Source organism: Spermophilus citellus (assembly GCF_964194105.1).
Source record: "Spermophilus citellus genome assembly, chromosome: 3".
Classification (NCBI taxonomy): domain Eukaryota; kingdom Metazoa; phylum Chordata; class Mammalia; order Rodentia; family Sciuridae; genus Spermophilus; species Spermophilus citellus.
The window spans coordinates 172196439-172212969 of record NC_138184.1 but is presented as its reverse complement, the minus strand read 5'-3'; the positions used below and the strand labels follow the sequence as shown (position 1 = coordinate 172212969).

At 35.5% G+C, this 16531-nt stretch overlaps 1 protein-coding gene across 4 annotated transcripts in view; it reads right to left on the bottom strand.

Moving 5' to 3' along the window:
• The window catches only part of FAM185A (family with sequence similarity 185 member A), a 53544-nt gene extending 37387 nt beyond the window's left edge, over positions 1-16157 (bottom strand). For 2 of the 4 annotated variants that reach the window (XM_081282809.1, XM_081282810.1), the window contains exons 1-4: positions 15473-16157; positions 12480-12589; positions 6016-6108; positions 509-647 (exon numbers count right to left, since the gene is read on the bottom strand). In XM_081282809.1, coding sequence (XP_081138935.1) covers positions 509-647; positions 6016-6108; positions 12480-12589; positions 15473-15917 — 787 coding nt within the window. In that variant the 5' untranslated portion in view covers positions 15918-16157. The remainder of the gene's footprint in view (positions 1-508; positions 648-6015; positions 6109-12479; positions 12590-15472) is intronic. The other 2 variants (XM_081282811.1, XM_081282812.1) reach the window with 2 other exon arrangements.
• Between the last annotated feature and the right edge of the window lie 374 nt (positions 16158-16531).

The following is a 16531-nucleotide window of genomic DNA, read 5'->3' as shown; positions in this document are numbered from 1 at the left end:
TAGTGCTTGTCTGTAGAGATATGTTTTAGAAATTGAGAGAGGATACTCAAAGAAAACTGGAAATGGGGGGATGCTGAGAGGACTTGATATCAGTAAAAATGCCCATAAAGCATTTAACCAAAATCAGTATCTCTGGGTTCCTGTAATTAGATTCTACCCAAATGTTTCATTAACTTTTAGCTTTCCAATTATAACTAAAAGGAATCACTCAAAACTCATCTTTATTTAATACTGCTTATATTTCATCTGCATACATATCTTTGTTACTCATTTTCTGTTATAAGGCTATTCGTTAAAATCAGAGTAGCTTCATATATAACAGCATAATCTTCAATTTCTTGTCAAAATAACATTAAGCTAGGTTATGAGTCATTGTATTTTTAAGAGATGGCTAGTCTGCAATTAATTAGAAGGCCAGTTTCCTAACCTTCTTCAACTACAGACAGTCATCTCTTAAAATTTAAGCTATGTGTAAAGTCTAATATATGGTAGATCTTTGTCAGCTTACCATGAACACTTCCTAATGCAATATCCCCAGCAGCAGAAGACAGAAATGATGATTCTGTATAAAGATACTTGGCTTTCAGCAAACCATCTTCAGTAGATATATTAACAGAACTTCCCTGCAGTTTATCTATGGTCACAGTCTATTAAGAGAAAGACTCATCAGTTCATCATAAAACAAAAACTGGAAAAAACTAAAATGATACATATGAAATTAGTAGGCAACTACATAAAAAGTTACTACCTGCTTCACAATAACTTAATTCTGATTTTTTAAATCTAATTACAAGATTGAAACATGCACTCTATGTAGAATGTGGAATAGACCCACTATATATCCCTCCACTTACATAGATCTTCTTTCATTCTTCTTTTAATCATGTTTTATATTTTCTATGTAAAGTTCTTCTTCTTTTGTTATACTTAGTCCTATTACAGTTTTAAATGTTTTTGTTAGTGCATTATAGTCATATATAATATTGGGATTCATTTTGACAATCACACATGCATAGAATATAATTTTCTCCACTCAGTCTCCCAGTACTTCCTCTTTCTTTTTCTTCCACTCTCCCTCTGTTCCCCTTCCTCTATATCTTTGGGTCTTCCCTCTATTTATTGTTTTTTAAAAATTGTGTTTTATAGCTATCCATAAAGGTGAAATTCACTGTAGTACCTTCATACATGTATATAGCATAATTTGGTCAATTTCATTCCACAATTCCTTCATTTAAGTGTTACTATACAAGGTACATTTTAATATTTCATTTTATCTTAATTTACTTTTGTATTTGACCTTAATCCAGCAACCACAATAAACTCACTAATTCTAGTAATTTATCTGTATTAAGAAAAAAAAAACTTGGGCTGAGGTCATAGTTCAGTGGTACAGTGCTTGCCTAGCACATGTGAGGCACTGGGTTCAATTCTCAGCACCACATATAAAAAAATAAAATAAAGGCCATTGACAACTAAAACGTATTTTAAAAAAAACTTCTAGATGCATAATTAGGTTATCTACAAGTAATAGCTTTATTTCCAATCCTTATATTAATACTTTTCCCCCTTCTCTTTCACTCTTTTTCTTGCCTTACCACCTGGCTCTGGTCTCCACTTCTACAGCTAAAAGATGTAAGCAGCCACCTTTATCTTATTCTTGTTCTCAGAGTAAAAGCTTATAGCATTTCAGCATTGAGCACATTTGTTATGGATGTCTCTTAGATACTTTTATCAAATCATAAACAGAGTCGGAATTTTAGCATATACTATAATCATATTTAAGCATGATTCTATAAAGTTATCATGATTTCTCTCCTTTAGTGTGTTAATGTAGTGAATATACTAATATTTCTACAACTTTTCCACTTTACATTTCCAGTGTACAACATGGGAGAAATTATATATTTGTCCTTAAATTTCCCTATCAAAATTCAGAATGTATCTGTGTCTCAAATATCGCTTACAACGTAAAATGAAGCTATCTAGTTAAGGATTCCAAATCATCTTTATGTATTTTAAACAAATGTAAGTGTTAATGTAAAACTGTTGACATAAAAACTGAATCACCAGGAAGGTTTCTCAGTTTTGTCCAGGGACAACTTCAAGCCATACACTGGGGTGTTGAAAGAAATAGCATCACTGTTTTCTATACATAGGCATTAGTGCCATCAATCCTAAATGAGTCCTTCAAAATTAAGACTTTAAAATGTTTATCTAACAAAAATAGAGTTTCGAGAAATTTTACTGTAAATTGTGCTGTCCTAAATTTAATTGTTCTAGTTAGTATCTGATACAGTGCATTATATATGGCCCTTTGGGAAAATAAGAAGAAAAGTAAAAGTGCAAAAAGAGAAAAGAAAAGTATGTAGAGGTCTTACGGGAGATAAATTAGAATTACTTTCTCTTCTGGATTTAAAGTATATAACTTTCTTTTCTAAAGGGCAGTTATTAAGTATACAATATAGCCCTACTTGCTTCTTAACTACTACAGTTTCTTTTTATCTAATTATGGATTGAGAGTAATTTTTCTTTGAATCTAATTTCAATAAGTCTGTCAAAGATAGATAGATATTTTACCTATAACTAAATTTGTGAGAATACAAATTTTTGACTTCCTTGGTCTTATAGTAAAGGTATAAAACTCCTGAAAAATATTATCCTTTAAAGGCTCTTCATGAAAGGTACTTTATGCTCAGATGCTCTATTTGAAAAATTGCTTTATGAATAAAATTCTCCAATTATTTCCATAAAGCAGGCAAAAAGTCTGGCTTTTTATAGATAGTGAGGCCATTTTAGAAAACACCAAAAGATAAATATTGAAAAGAAATGTGAAACTTAATTAAATTTGCAAAGGAACACTTATGATTTAGACTTTCTCAACAACCAAATAAAGCTTTCAAGACTCCTTGAAAGTAACTGTAAAATGCCAAAGATTTATATTGTTCAGTAGACACTAAATATTATACTTTCTAGGAAGCTAGAAAAAATATTCTGCCCTATGAAAGCAAGTGAAACCATAACAACTCCCCTTACAATATTAACAAATCATTCCACAAAATTGTAAAGAAATTCAAAATTCCCAGAGGGCCATATATAATGCACTATATCAGATACTAACTAGAACAATTAAATTTAGGACAGCACAATTTACAGTAAAATACTGAGGCTCTGACTTACAGTCATGAAATGTTAATGGAAAGAAGTGTCACAAATAGGTTTTCTACACTGTTGAGTTTGCTTTTTAATGAAAATACCTATTTAAAAACAGAATCGACAGCAGATCCAAAAACCAATGCCTTCCTGACAAAAGTATTGTTATAAATTAATTTTCTTTTCTATATAAGAAGGAAATTTTTCCTAAGTTTAGATAGTATACATATATACTATATAGTTATTACAAATAAATTATAAGGAAGTACTGTGGCTTTGTAGCTCAGACTAAGAAAGAAAGGAAACTGACAACTATGTCACCAACTCATCCAATAGTCAGCTGAAATTGATTTTCATATTCTTGGTTGTTATAAAACTAAATTTAGGACACTAAAATAAATGATATAATTTTAATATGGCAATGTAATGATGCTACCGTTTATAAAGCTCATTTAATTTTCACAATCTTATTGAGTATGAAAAGCAAATACTACCAACCCTGTTTTTTTTTTTTTTTTTTTTTTTTTTTTTTTTTTAAAGAGAGAGTGGGAGAGGAGAGAGAGAGAGAGAGAGAGAATTTTTTTAATATTTATTTTTTTAGTTCTCGGCGGACACAACATCTTTGTTGGTATGTGGTGCTGAGGATCAAACCCGGGCCGCACGCATACCAGGCGAGCGCACTACCGCTTGAGCCACATCCCCAGCCCCATCCCTGTTTTCTGAATAATAAAACGGAGGCTCAGAGAAATAAAGTGATAGATCTAGGACTGGTCAAGTAATCGTTCTTGCAATTCCTTCACTTTATCACTAACATGGCAAGCATTATGTTAGAGTTAGCTATGTGTTAGACATTAAATACTCTACCTGGATTAACTCAATCCTCATAACAACCCACTGAATTAAATCCATTAGAAACTTGTCTAAGGATACAGAGGCTGGACCACGATTCAAATATTTGGTTCTCAATTTTGTGCTCTTAACCAATTCCCTATGCTGCCTTTCAAATTTCCAAGACACATATGTATGAAAGTTGTATATTAAAAGTTAATGAATTTCTTATTTACTTTATATGTTCTTTTTAAAAAACTGCAGGCTTAGGAATATGCTTTATAAATTAACACTATATATAATAATAAAAATAGAAGAAAATCTAGACTGAATCTTTGGGTCTACAAAAGTCAATCAGGCAGGAAGCAAAATAGTGTAATAGGAAGTAGGAATAAATAAATATTCAATAAACCATGAAAGTTGGAGCAAATAACTAACTAATGAATGGCCAAATTATTCAAAATAGCAAATAAATGAGAGCTGATTTAAACATTGATACTTTTATTTGAATATAAATATGTAATATTCTGGTAGCTCAAATATCATTTCAAGTAACATTAGCCATCAATTAAAGGAATGAATTTGAAGGAGCTGCAAAGTTGTCCAATTTCCCTCTTTCATATCTAAACCACAGAAATCTGACTAAATGCCATCTAAAAAGGGCTGTCATCAAGGGCCACAACGTCTTTCAGAACTTTCCTAGTTTAATTTAAAAGGCAGTTGGGTACACTCAAATATTTGGATTTAAACAGGCTCCCACAAGTCATAAGAGAAAGGTGATTGAAAATAACAACAGAAAGAGTCCCATACTCCACTTTGTTTAATTACACCAGCAACACTCACCCTACAAGATATGCTCACAATTACTCCCCTCCAACTGTGGAGGAATAAATCTGGCTATGAAATTTAGCAAATTTATAACAAAAAATCATTGCAAATTGTAAAATTCAGAAACAAGAGGAGATCAAGGTTGTTTTTTTTAAACATCTCATCATTAGCCCAATGTTTTATTTGTTTATTTATTTTTAAATGTTTTATTCTAATTTGTTATATATGACAGTAGAATGCATTACAATTCCTATTACACATATATAACACAATTTTTCATATCTCTGGTTGTATACAAAGTATATTCACAACATTCGTGTCTTCATACATGTGCTTTGGGTAATGATGTCCATCTCATTCCACAATCTTTTTTATACCCCTTGCCCACTCCCTTCCTCTCCCTCCCCTTTGTCCTATCTAGAGTTCCTCTAATATTCCCGTGTTCCCCTCCCAACCCCACTATGAATCAGCCTCCTTATCTCAGAGAAAACATTCAGCTATTTATTTATTTTTATGTGGTGCTGAGGATCAAACCCAGTGCCTCACCTGTGCTAAGCAAGCTCCACCACTAAGCCACAATCCCAGCCCAAGACCAAGGGTTTTCAAAAAAATTTAAAACATTGCTAGTCATATTTTTAAAAGGTGACAACTTATACTTCCAAAATTAGACCTGAGCTCTTAATACTAAATCACAGGAAACAATAAGAAAATTAATTTAAAATACAATCTTCCTACAAAAAAAAAAAAAAAAACCTTTGGAAGGCAGTAAAGCTATCTTATGATGCCACCTTGTGGAAAATAATGAAGAAAACTGAGTTTCAAACCTTGTCCTTCAGTTGGTCTAATGGCAAAGTAAACAGGTCTTGGAAAGTAACAAACACAAGCAAACAAGAAAAACCCAATCCAGATACTAATAGTATGAAATATTTTAATCAATGATCATCAATTAAAAATCTCTTCAGAATTAAAGTGTAAGTATTTAAGTTTTTACTGATTACAAATAAGGAATTAAATAACTGTCAAAAGTATTAAATCACAAACTAAATTTTAAATTGCATAATATTTAATCACCTCAATTCCAAACTTGAATTTGAAACAAAATGTATTAAAAACGCAATATCACAGCACAAATCCTACAGAAGCTACCCATTTTGTGAGCTAACTGGAAGCAATATTGCAATTGTGAAAAAAAGAAAATTTCAATCTTACACTTTTATTTGATGCATGAATATCTATATTTCCATAAACTGTTCCCAGAGAGATCACTCTGCCTCCTTTTGTTTTAACATGTAGTTTTTGACCCTGAAAGATAAATATAAAAATACATATACAGAAAAAGAATGTTTGACTTACACTAATGAAACATTTCTTTTTTATTAATAATAAAGAAGGAAAAGAATCAAGAAATGAAATAGAAATTAATTGTTTGGAATCATAATATCAACTGGAAGAAAATGTTAGCTGCTGTTAAAGAGATTAAACACCTGTACTCATAGGGAAAAAGAAGAGATGTGAATATTCCAGTAGCCTCACTGAAGAAGGGTTTGGGAGTTGAAGATCACTGTGACCAGCAAGCAAAACACCACTGAGGATGAAGATGACTCTACCACGCGGCCTGCACAGTGGTTTCATTAATGAGGTTCTAGGCATAAAGTTAGTTAGAAGAGATCGAAATAAAACACACAGACAGTACCTTATTTATATTGCTAGGTTGGAGACGGCTCACCTCTCTGGTTCCCACCTCTAGCCGCCCAGCAGGGCAGCGAGGATTACTCTGGGCTAGCAGGAGAGAGAGAGAGTGAACACGCCGGGGAGTAGCCTTTTATTTGGGGAACAAGAGATTCAGGGGAGAATTCCATCCAATGAAGGTTGAGGGGGGGGCTGCACTCCAAGGTCAGGGTCAGTGATTGGGTCCCCGGGGTCAGTGGTCAGGCACACCCCACACGGATGGGCTCTCTCATCAGGAAAGGGTCGGGAAAGCTTCGACACAGCCAAAGCGCCTCAGGCCCTTAATGGGAGTCACCCAATCACGTGTCAGAATGGCTCCCCACAGATGACCACATTAATCATTGTTAATATTCATCATTATTATTAATAGTTATCACTTACTTGGCAGTTTTTCAGTACTCCAAACAACTACTTATTTTATATGAACTTTATCATTTGATCCTCACAATAAGAGAGATGGGTATTTTTCCCATTCTATAGGGGAAGAAAATCAAAACTCAGAAAGCATGAGACAAGAATGGTGGTAAACACCTGTGATCCCAGCTACTGGGGAGGCTGAGGCAGAAGGATTGCAAGTTTAAGGCCAGCCTGGGCAACTCAACCAGTCCCTGTCCCAAAATAAGGGCTGGGGGTGTAGCTCAGGAGGAGAGCACTTTCCTAGCATGTGCAAGGCTCTGCATGTACAAGGCTCTGTGTTTGATCCCCAGTGCTGGGAAACAAACAAACATAAACTTTATCAGGGTGACAAAATCTAACTTAAATTAGAATCCAGCTCTATATGATTCCAAAGCCCATACTCTGGAGAAGGGCAGATTACACCTATGGTAACAGGCTATTGTTAAACCTTACAGAATAACACACAGCAGAAACTGAAACAGAGTGAAAAATACCTCCAAGCACAAATAAAACAGTCACAAGCCAGCTCTCTCTCTCTCTCTCTCTCTCTCTCTCTCTCTCATGCACATGCACACAAAAATTGTGTGTACCTTGATTCACACTTGGCAACTGTGGCAAACACTACCATTAGTCTACCCAAATCTTCCCTGCCCCCAAAGTAAAAACAGTGTTGCTGGACCCATGGTAAGACCATTTTTCAGCTCCCCTTTCCTCTTAGGTGTTGCTAAGTTTTTGCCAACAGAATGTAAGCAGAAAAGCTATGTGTCATTTCTAGGCCGGTGTTTTTAGAAGAATAGGTGTGCCTTCTCTGTCCTCATCCCCTTCCAACAGATGAGTGCAGTTTACAAGCCTCAGAGAGAGATGGCGGAGCCAGAAGATAATAGAATCATTGAATGGAAGAGAGCCCCCCCACCTCAACACACCTGGGCACAAGTGAGAAATTAAAATTGTACCTGAGCTAATAGATGTTCGGTCTATTTTTTAGAGTAATTTACTTTCCCTGAACTACTACATGCCTTCAGTTCTGCTACAATTATAAAGAGAGAAAAAATAGGTAAATGTCAAGGCTGAAAAAAACAACAAAAGCAAAATCACCATTATGACCAGCCACTGCAGAAAAATGTCTAAATGGTAAGGACACAAAATTTCAAAACAACCATGGAGCTTCTGGGGGGAAATAGTTCAACTTCAGGTAAAAGAGCCTAGAAATCAATTTTTAAAATATTGAGTGAAAAGAGCAGAATGAGTCATTCTCCAAAGTATTTGTATCATAGATAGTATGGTTAACTTTATGCCCAAGGAGACATGAGTCTAAAATCGAATTAAATTTAATATATGCATCATCAGGCAAAATGGATTTTCAAAAAGGAAACTACTGTTGAGCTTCCATGGATTTCAAAAGTTTGTGAAATTTATGAAATCATAAGAAAAATTTCATATACATGTGTATTTTTTTCTAAGAGGACAATCTTGAGATTTTCTAAGAGGTCAAAGGGGCTCAAAAAAACATTGAGCTACTGTTAAAATTTAAAGCTCATCTAATCATCTCAAAATGTGAAAAATTTTAAAGATAAATAAAACCAGGCAGTGAAAATAGACAAATAGATATTTAAATCAGAAATTATTTAGAAAACAAAATTATTACACTCTTTTTTAAGCAAATGTGTGGCATTCAATGAGTTAAGGGTCAGTTGCCTAAAAATTTATTTACCTAATCTCTAAGGATGCTGAATAAATATGGTATTGCCATATGTTTTTTGACAGGGTAGAAAAAGCATGAGTTTAAAGACTAGGAAGATTCAAGATCAAATTTTTTAGCTGTATAAACTCAAGTGAGTTCCTTAGTCTTTTAATGCCTCCTAGTTTCTTGAGAAAATAGAGATGCTTCAAGGATCAAACAGAGGTTTAGTTGGTAATAATAAGGACTCATTAGCAGTAATTATTATTGCTATAAATTTTATTACACAGAACTCTACAGAAGACCTTAAACTGGGGCTTGGGATATAATTCAGTTGGTAGAGTGCTTGCCTCGCATGCGCAAGGCCCTGGGTTCAATCCCTAGCACCACACATACACAAAAAAAGACCTTAAAATAAGTGAAAGAAATTTATATTAAAAGGTGGCCACTAATTAAGGTAATAATATTGTACCATATTAAAAACTTAAACCAGATATTTTACCAAAGTATTCTGCTTTGTGAATTTAAGTCAGTTAAATCCTAAGATCTCAAGAATAATTACCTTAACCCTTAGTACACCAGAGCATCCAAAGGCCCAGTTTTAGAGTTTCTTTTTTCAGTCATTTTATTTATAAGAATTGATATTTCATGATTTTTATTCTTTCTTAGAAGTCTTTCAAAAAACAAACAGAAAATTTATTTATTTTTTAAAAATAGAATTAAACTCACTCTATCTTGAAATTACTGTATTAATCCAATGAACTCTATAAATCTAAAATATGTTTAGGATAATAGTGTTCTTATTTTTAATATGTCTTGTAAAATTTCATTCTCCTGGGAATTATTTAATTATTATTCATTGATTATTCCCAACTATGCTAGAGAGAGACAGACAGACAGACAAACTAAAAGAATAGGAAACCAGAAGAATGATGGAATGTTTTTCAACTGGAGGTGATTTTCTCTCCCTGGGGACATTTGGGAACATATGGAGATGTTTTCTTTATCTTAACCAAAGAGCATTCTTCTGACATTTAGAAGGTAGAGACCAGGGTGGTGCTAAACAACCTACTCTGCGCAGGGCATACCCCCACAAATAAAAAAATTATTTGTCACAAGATGTCCCTAGTGACAAGGTGGAGAACCAACTTTTTTAAATACACAAAATAGCAAAAAGAAAAGCTGAGAAAGATCTTTCAAACTTACTAGATGAAAAAAAATGATGACAGCAAAAATAAAGATAGCAGCATTCTAGATTCTAATTTCCATCATGAAATTGGAAATCCCAAACTCTGAGTCTTCAGAGTATGGTATTCTACCTTAGTTCTCCAAAACTTAAGTATCAATGAGTGAACAATATATTTCTAAGGACAAAAGGAACTGTGGTATTCTCAGCCAGTTAATCCATTCAAGATGAGGATTTCATTGTGCAATCTTTTTATGTCAAGATATTCTTTTTTTTAATTTATTTTTTATTCTAATTTGTTATATATGACAGAAGAATGCATTACAATTCATATTACACATATAAAGCACAATTTCTCATATCTCTGGTTGTATACAAAGTAATTCATATGTGTACGTAGGGTAATGATGTCCATCTCATTCCACCATTTTTTCTACCTCCATGCCCCCTTCCTTCGCCTTTCATCCCTTTGCCCTACTTAGAGTTCATCTAATCCTCCTATTATCTCCCTCCCAACCTCACTATGAGTCAGCATCCCTATATATGAGAAAACATTCTGCATTTTGTTTTTTTGGATTGGCTAACTTTACTTAGCATTATATTCTCCAGTGCCATCCATTTACATGCAAATGCCATGCTTTATTCTCTTTTATTACTGAGTAATATTTCATTGTGTATATATACCACATCTTCTTTATCCATTCATCTACTGACCGGCATCTAGGCTGGATCCACAGTTTAGCTTTTGTGAATTGTGCTGCTATAAACATTGATGTGGTCCTTTGGGTTTTAGATCCTTTGGGTATAGACCAAGGAGTGGTATAGCTGGGTCAAATGATAGTTCCATTCCCAGATTTCCAAGGAATCTCCATACTACTTTCCTTATTGGCTGCAACAATTTGCAGTCCCACCAGCAGTGTATGAGTGTGCCTTTTTCCCCATATCCTCACCAACACTTATTGTTGTTTGTATTCTTAATAGCTGCCATTCTGACTGGAGTGAGATAAAATCTTAAGAGTATTTTTGATTTGCATTTCTCTAATTGCTAGAGATGTTGAACATTTTTTTTCATATATTTGTTGATTGATTGTATATCACCTTCTGAAAAGTGTCTGTTCATTTCCATAGCCCATTTATTGATTGGGTTATTTGTTTTATTGGCATTAAGTTTTTCAGTTTTTTATATACTCTAAAGATTAGTACTCTATCTAATGTGCAAGTGGTAAAAATTTGCTTTAAGATGTGGGCTTTCTATTCCCCTCACTGATTCTTTTGCTGAGAAGAAGCTTTTTAGTTTAAATCCATCCCATTTATTGATTTTTTAAATTTTAATTCTTGCCCTATAAGAGTCTTGTTAAAGAAGTTGGGGCCTAAACTGACATGGTGGAGATTTGGGCCTACTTTTTCTTCTATTAGACACAGGGTCTCTGGTTGAATTCCTAGGTCCCTGATCCACTTTGAGTTGAGTTTTGTGCAAGGTGAGAGATAGGGGTTTAATTTCGTTTTGTTGCATATGGATTTCCTGTTTTCCCAGCATCATTTGTTGAAGAGGCTATCTTTTCTCCAATGTATGTTTTTGGTGCCTTTGTCTAATATAAGATAACTGTAATTATTTGGGTTAGTCTCTGTGTCCTCTATTCTTTACCTTTGGTCTACCAGTCTGTTTCTTAATCCTGTATTTTATTTTTTGGTACCAGGGATTAACCAGTGAGCCATATCTCCAGCCCCTTTTTAAAAATTTTATTTAGAGACAGAGTCTCGCTGAGTTGCTTAGGGCCTCACTAAGTTGCTATGGCTGGCTTTGAACTTGTGATCCTCTTGCCTCAGCCTCATGCACTGCTGGGACTATAGGCATGCACCACAACACCTGGCAGATATTCTTAACTCTTTATGTTTGTACAACTAAATTTATTTAAAATGGTTCATATGCAAATAAAGATGGATAAAAAACTGATGTAAAAATAAAAATTCATCAAATTAATCATCCTAAAAATTGTTTTAGATCTAAAAAGGAAAAAGTTTTATAATTGTAAAGCAAAGATGACTGAGTTCACTTCAATAAAATTACCTTCAATCAAAGTTTGCAAAGGTATTGCATTTTGATTATGCAAGTGCTAGAATATAACATTACTAGGAATAATGACAAGTTACATATCAGAGATTTATTACAGCTAAGATTGATCTAATTTTAAGAAAATAAAATATAAAAATGTTAATTATAAAACAAGATGAATCATCTGTTTTGCATACATAGTTATTAGTCTCTAAGTAAAACAGCTACCTGGTACATTAAAAACATGATTAAAGTAACCTAATATTTCAAGCACATTTCTAGTGCATAAAAAGGCTATTCCTTACTTTTTAATGAACAGAAGAAAACAACTGTGAAGACTAAATAACTTCATAAAGATCTCAGAATACTAAGAATATATACTCTTGAGTTTCACTGTATGCTTTGAAATGAGATCTCAAAGAAATATGAGGTAAAACCTTCAAAGCTGCTACAACATCTGTACTTTCAAAAGAGAACAGCTGTCAAGGCATAATGTTTGCAAAGAATTTCTAACTGATGAATAAATTATAATATTCTGAAAAAAAGAATCATCTCTTTAGTTTGATACTAGAGTTCATAGTTCAAGGTTTGTTTGTTTTTTAACTGAAACAGAACTAGGAAAATGCTTATACCTTAACAGACTGTAAGATGCTGGTTCCCTGTTCAGTTTCAATTTTGCAATTATCACACTGAATATTTTGGACTTTTACACAGCCAGACCCCGATGACTTGATATTCAAATCTAGAAGTAAAAAAAAAAAAAAAAAAAAAAAAAAAAAGAAGAAGAAGAAGAAGAAAACAAGTTAGTCTTAGTAGTTCCAAAGCATTTTAGCACTCCCTAGAAATTCAGCGTCTCAATTATGTCCAGAATATTACCAAATCCTGGGACAGAATCTTTTTAACAGTCTCTCTCTAAAGGTTGTAACAGGATCAAATGTAATGACCTTTCTGCCAGTATTTAGAAATAATTTCTTCTGTTGGCCTCTAACATCTAAAAAAAGGAAGTAACACAGATGGGAATTAAAGGAGGCAAGTGACTGCAGTTCTTGTAGTTACTCATGTTTCATATGGAAGATCATAGAAGCCTCTTAGCCCTGAGAAACACCCCCATTATACATACGAATGAATAATACAGTGAGTTAATGAGTCAATATCATAAGTCAGTTAAGTCAGTCAGCCTAGTCTCTCTTATATTCAGGAAGATTTAAAGATTCTTCTCTAACCATCTCCCCCAAATTAAAGCCATATTACAGGAGCAGCATGAATTAGTACATAAGATTATGATTTAGGTTTCAAATCCTAACTCGAACCTTTCAAGCCTTAAAAACTGAGAATATTGCCATGAAGATACATCACAAAGTACTTGAAATAATTTTTAAAAATGAGAATCACTTTGAAAAATTTAATTAAACAGTATTAAAACTATAAGATTGTGGATAAATAAGAGTGTTATGTGAAGAAAGTTTAGAAAATAAGGAATCACAGGTACCATCTTTGTCAATTTAAGGCATAACCTTAGGTATCTCTGTATAAAAATAAAATAATTACGAACACTGATGTTTAATACTTAATTTACATAAATATTGATGATTTTCCTTAATGTAGACTATAGAAGTAAATACTATGTTCCTCCAAACACAAACTATTGGGGGCTAATGCCACAATTTCAATAGTTACAGCACAAAAACAGTTTCAGAGCAATCTCTGTAAAGGCTTAAAGTAACACCAATATTTTGGCTGAGATTAAGTGAAAATATATAAAAAGATAATTTTATGCCACATAAACATGGATGCAAATATAACTATAAAATTTATTTCCCAGTAATGTTACAACATATACCTGGATCTGAGGCAGCATAGGTTAATATGTAGTGAAGAGAAAGATTCTAAAGATAATATTATAGTTTGGATTTAAAATGTCCCTCAAAGGCATATGTATTAAAGAATTGGCTCCCAGCTTGTGGTAACTGGTAGGTAGTGAAAAACTAGGAGTAGTACTTAGATGAAGGAAGAAGGTCACTGGGGGTGTGCCCGTGAAGGGTTTATCTTGTCCCCAGCCCTTTTCTTTCTGTGTGTACTTCCTGGCCATGATGAGGTGAGCAGCTTCGTTTCCACCATGCCTTTCCCTGCCATAATGTTCTGCCTCACCACAAGGCCACAGCAATGGGGCCAACTGACCATGGACTGAAATCTCTGAAACCATTACCAAAATAAATCTTTCCTCCTTTCTTTCTTTCAGTTATTTTGTTACAGTGACAGAAAGATGACTGACACAGATACACTGAATTTGATAGGTAGGTGGAGAAATTAAAGCTAGACAGTGATAGTAGTGCTGCTTTCATCCATTCACTGAAATAGGTAATAGACAAAGTAAAGGAACAGTATGAAGAAAACCAAGTTATAGAGATTTGAAGGAACTGGGGAATAGATATGGAAACAGTAACTTAAAAGCAGAGCTCTGACACTACAAAGAGAAAGCAACAAATAATGAAGTTTGGAATCATCAACAAAGGTAGTATCTATTTTCATCTGTGCTGCCATAAATTTTGCTTAGCTGTACTTAAACACTCAGTCTTATTTGTACTATGGGCAAATCTCCCCCAGCACCTTCCAGATATTTTTAGAGGGTCTCTTAGTCATCTAGGCTGGTTAAAATAAACTCAGAAGTAAAGTGGGTGGGTGGATTCTGGTTAGTTCAAATTCCAACTCTACCACTTCATATCTAAGAGAAAGAAGACATTTCTTAAATACACCCCAACCCCCCAGCCAGAATGTAAATTTCTCAAATCCATGAAATGTTTCTTATGATTTATGTTTCACAATAAATATTTACTTTATGATACTACCTTTATTTCAATTTCCTCATCTGGAATGGTGACAATAACATCATCTACTTTATAGAGAGGATTAGAAAAGATTATTTTAGAAATGATGATTGTTATCATTATGATCACCATCAATATCATCCTTCAATCTCTGGAAGAAAGAGAGCCTGTGGAGCCCTTCCTGGTGTCTTGAATTTAAGAAATAACACAACCCAAACACCTAGGAAATATATGATGCAGGCATTATTTCTGAAGTTTCTCAGGCAATCTTACTATGTGTTTTTCTTTAAAGCTTGCTACTCCTAGAGAACTTTGGCCAAAAAGATCCAGAGACATCAGTTAGAAGCTAGGTGTCTCTATGAAACCAGATAACTTGCTCCAGGTTAGGTATGGAACAGCCCATAGATAAGAAGTTGTGTGGGGACCGCAAGGAGAGAAGGATAAGCAGGGGGAAAGATAGATGATGGGTTGCCAAACCATTGAATGGATTATCAATAAACCTCAACCCCCAAAAGTAAAACAGTTTGTTAATGACAATGTGACAAACGAAAACATATGGGTCTCCACAAATATTATTTGGGATTATTCCAAAACATGTTTGCATTCGATTTATTTATTTTTTACTTCATTAGGAACCTAATTCTTAAATAATTCTCAGAACTCAGTAGTGCAGAAGAAAAGGGGCCAACTGTAAATTAGGTTAGAAAGTCAAGTTCAAAGAGGCAAATGCACGTTCGCCTAACTTGGTCTAATTTAAGAAGGTCACTGTGTTTGTGCTCTGGGGCCCAAACTTCACTTGCCAAACTTCAGGGGTGCGTTCACCTCCACCGACGCCTGGGGGTCCACGGTGTCAGACAGGATGGCCACCTCCTGCAGGGCCTCGTCGTACTTCACCTGCAGGTCATTCAGGCCCAGTGTTCCGCCCTCCACGCCGCACACCGCGACCAGCAGGCGGTTGCCATCGGGGTAGGTGAGGGGGTCCAGGGGCCTCACAGACAGGTGGCAAGGGAGCCGCACCCGCAGTCGACCAAATGGGCTAACCAGCAGCGTCCACTCCTTCAGAGTCCGGCGCGCTGGGCTAGGCAGAGAGGCCTCGGGTTCGGATCCCAGCCGCCGCTCGCCACCAGCTGAGCAGTACGGCCTGGCCTGGCAGGCCCTTAGGGCCCAGAGTCCAGCACCGGCCCACACTCGGAGCTGACCAAGCGTGAGGCAACCAAGTCCCCAGCCGGAACTGGAGGCGAACATGACTCGCCCCTCTCTCGCCCTCCCTAGGAACACCTCAACCACACCCGCGGCGTCCCTTGCCAGGGCCAATCGACTTAAGCACGGAGCTGCTACTAGTCAAAAAGGAGGATTTGCTGAAGCTAGAGCAAGCCCATTCACTTAACTAGGCGATTTAGATTTTATCGGCAGGGCAATAGTAAACCGGAATTTGAAAGCTGTAAATACAAATTTCAGAGGCACACTCCTAGCTTACTTCCGCCCCTTTCGCGAAGGCCAACGGGATAGGTAGTTCTGAAAAAGCCAGACGTCAAGACGTTCTGGCGGTTTAAAAACTACATATCCCAGGAGGCAATGCGTGGGAGAGTAAGAGTCCTGGGCTGGAGTGTTGGCCTCTTCTGAGAACTGCGCGCGGCCTGTAAGTCAAACCCATTGGCCATTGGAGGGATGGGCGGGGGGGGCGGGGGGAGGGGGGTAAATCTACGTGAGAATCCTGCTGGCCAATGGAAAGAGTGGGAGGGGAAAGGGTAAAGCTGCGTGGTCACCTTGGAGACCAAGGACGCGACTTCTCCTCAGGAGAGGGCGGAGCTTTGGAGTGAAATCCAGGAGGTCAAACCCCCAAAAGAAAACTAGGAGCC